This window comes from Buceros rhinoceros, unplaced genomic scaffold (genome assembly GCF_000710305.1).
Source record: "Buceros rhinoceros silvestris isolate BGI_N320 unplaced genomic scaffold, ASM71030v1 scaffold13927, whole genome shotgun sequence".
Lineage (NCBI taxonomy): Eukaryota > Metazoa > Chordata > Aves > Bucerotiformes > Bucerotidae > Buceros > Buceros rhinoceros.
Genome location: NW_010422846.1, coordinates 2,077 through 3,614, shown reverse-complemented (window position 1 = coordinate 3,614; position 1,538 = coordinate 2,077). Strand labels below are relative to the sequence as shown.

Genomic DNA, 1,538 nt, shown 5'->3' with positions numbered 1-1,538 from the left:
CAGCAGGAAAATAATGTTTTTTCTATTTCCATGTTTTAGACATCCAGGTTACTTCATGGAAATCAGTCGGCTCAGCTTATCCTCTCTGCTGCTTTCCCACTACAACAAAGCACTTTTACTCAGTCCCACCACCAGCAGCATCAGTCGCAGCAGCAGCAACTTTCGCGACACAGAACTGACAAGATGACTGATCCTTCCAAAGTTCAGCCGCAATAGTGTGGGGCTCTGCCTCTTTTTGAAGCAAACTACCAGAAGAGAGCTGCTCCACAAACAGCTGCACTGAGGCTACAGAGGTAGCAGTATGAAGGCTTTCTAACAGCACAGTGTTGAGATCTAACTTCTGGAATCTGTTAAGACAAGCCACAAGGTGATGATGGGGACATGGCCATCTTTGATAGTTGCCCCAGAACAGTTCTGTGTTCTAAAGGATTTGCTGCCATGTGTTAATTTGCCCAGGTGAAATCTCAAAATGTGACTGAAATGAGAGGGATGCTGAAAATACTGGTATTTTTATCAATCCTGTACATTTTTAAAGTATTAAAATGGACATGGAGCAATTGTTTGAATTAGCAGAAAAAATGCCAGGAATATAGTCCAAAAAACCATCTAATTTTTTTCAGATGATTATGGGACAGTAAATATTTTGAAAATGTTGTGTGAAATCCAGTTCTCTGTTGTACAGATGCTGTAAAATACTGTGTATATGTCTGCATAAAAGGAGAAAGAGCAAAATATTTTATATGATGCATGAAAATGTAATCTGTTATTTGTAGGTTTGAATATGTTTCCCTAAATTCTCACGCCATACTCAGACTAATGTTTTCCTCTGTTCTACCCTTTTGTTTACAACATGATGCATCATTATTTTCACCCTTAATGTGGGCACAAGTCTCTTGTTGTGCTTTGTCTGTGATGTCAGGGTTTGTTCGGTGAGGTATAGTGTGTTGGTAAGTTGACTTCTTGAGGTTAAATTATTGATGAAGCTGTTTGAACTGGTGATCATGCATCAGGGTTCAGGACATTCAGATTCATTAATATCATTCATCATTTCATAATTAATTCATTGTTTTATTTGAAAAATAGGAATTTGCACTGCTTTCTTGCAGATGGTTTGGAATTTTATTCCCCAAAGCTATCTTTTGATATAGTTCATAGTTGGAAATATTTATGTAAAAGGTTTAAAAAAAAAAAAAGACAGTAATTTTCAAGAATGTTTCAGTTATAAGAGTAATTTGCACAAAAATATATTTACATTTAATAACCTTTTGGGCACTTTTTAACCACTTTCTCTGTGGTAAGAATTGTAACTTGTTAAAATATGTTGGAATCTTTTTATTCTCCTTCAAAAATTAGTCAGAACTAATTCAGGGTCATTTTAACAACGACAACAAAACCCATAGTGCCTTGATTTTAATTCAGGTGATAATGTTGAACATCTTGAATAACAGTGTCTTGAATCTGTAACCATTTTCAATTTTGAAGTCTTAGTACATTGTCAGCCAAACTTGTGTATCTACTTCATAGATATTTCTGTATTG

At 35.5% G+C, this 1,538-nt stretch overlaps 1 protein-coding gene across 3 annotated transcripts in view; it reads left to right on the top strand.

Annotated features, from left to right (window-relative positions):
- Positions 1-1,184, top strand: part of CLOCK (clock circadian regulator) — a 34,809-nt gene extending 33,625 nt beyond the window's left edge. For all 3 annotated transcript variants that reach the window (XM_010140202.1, XM_010140200.1, XM_010140201.1), the window contains exon 21: positions 40-1,184. Coding sequence is in view for 2 of the 3 variants with exons in the window: in XM_010140200.1 (XP_010138502.1) it covers positions 40-216 (177 nt within the window). In the remaining variant the exon portion in view is untranslated. The remainder of the gene's footprint in view (positions 1-39) is intronic.
- The last annotated feature ends 354 nt before the right edge of the window (positions 1,185-1,538 follow it).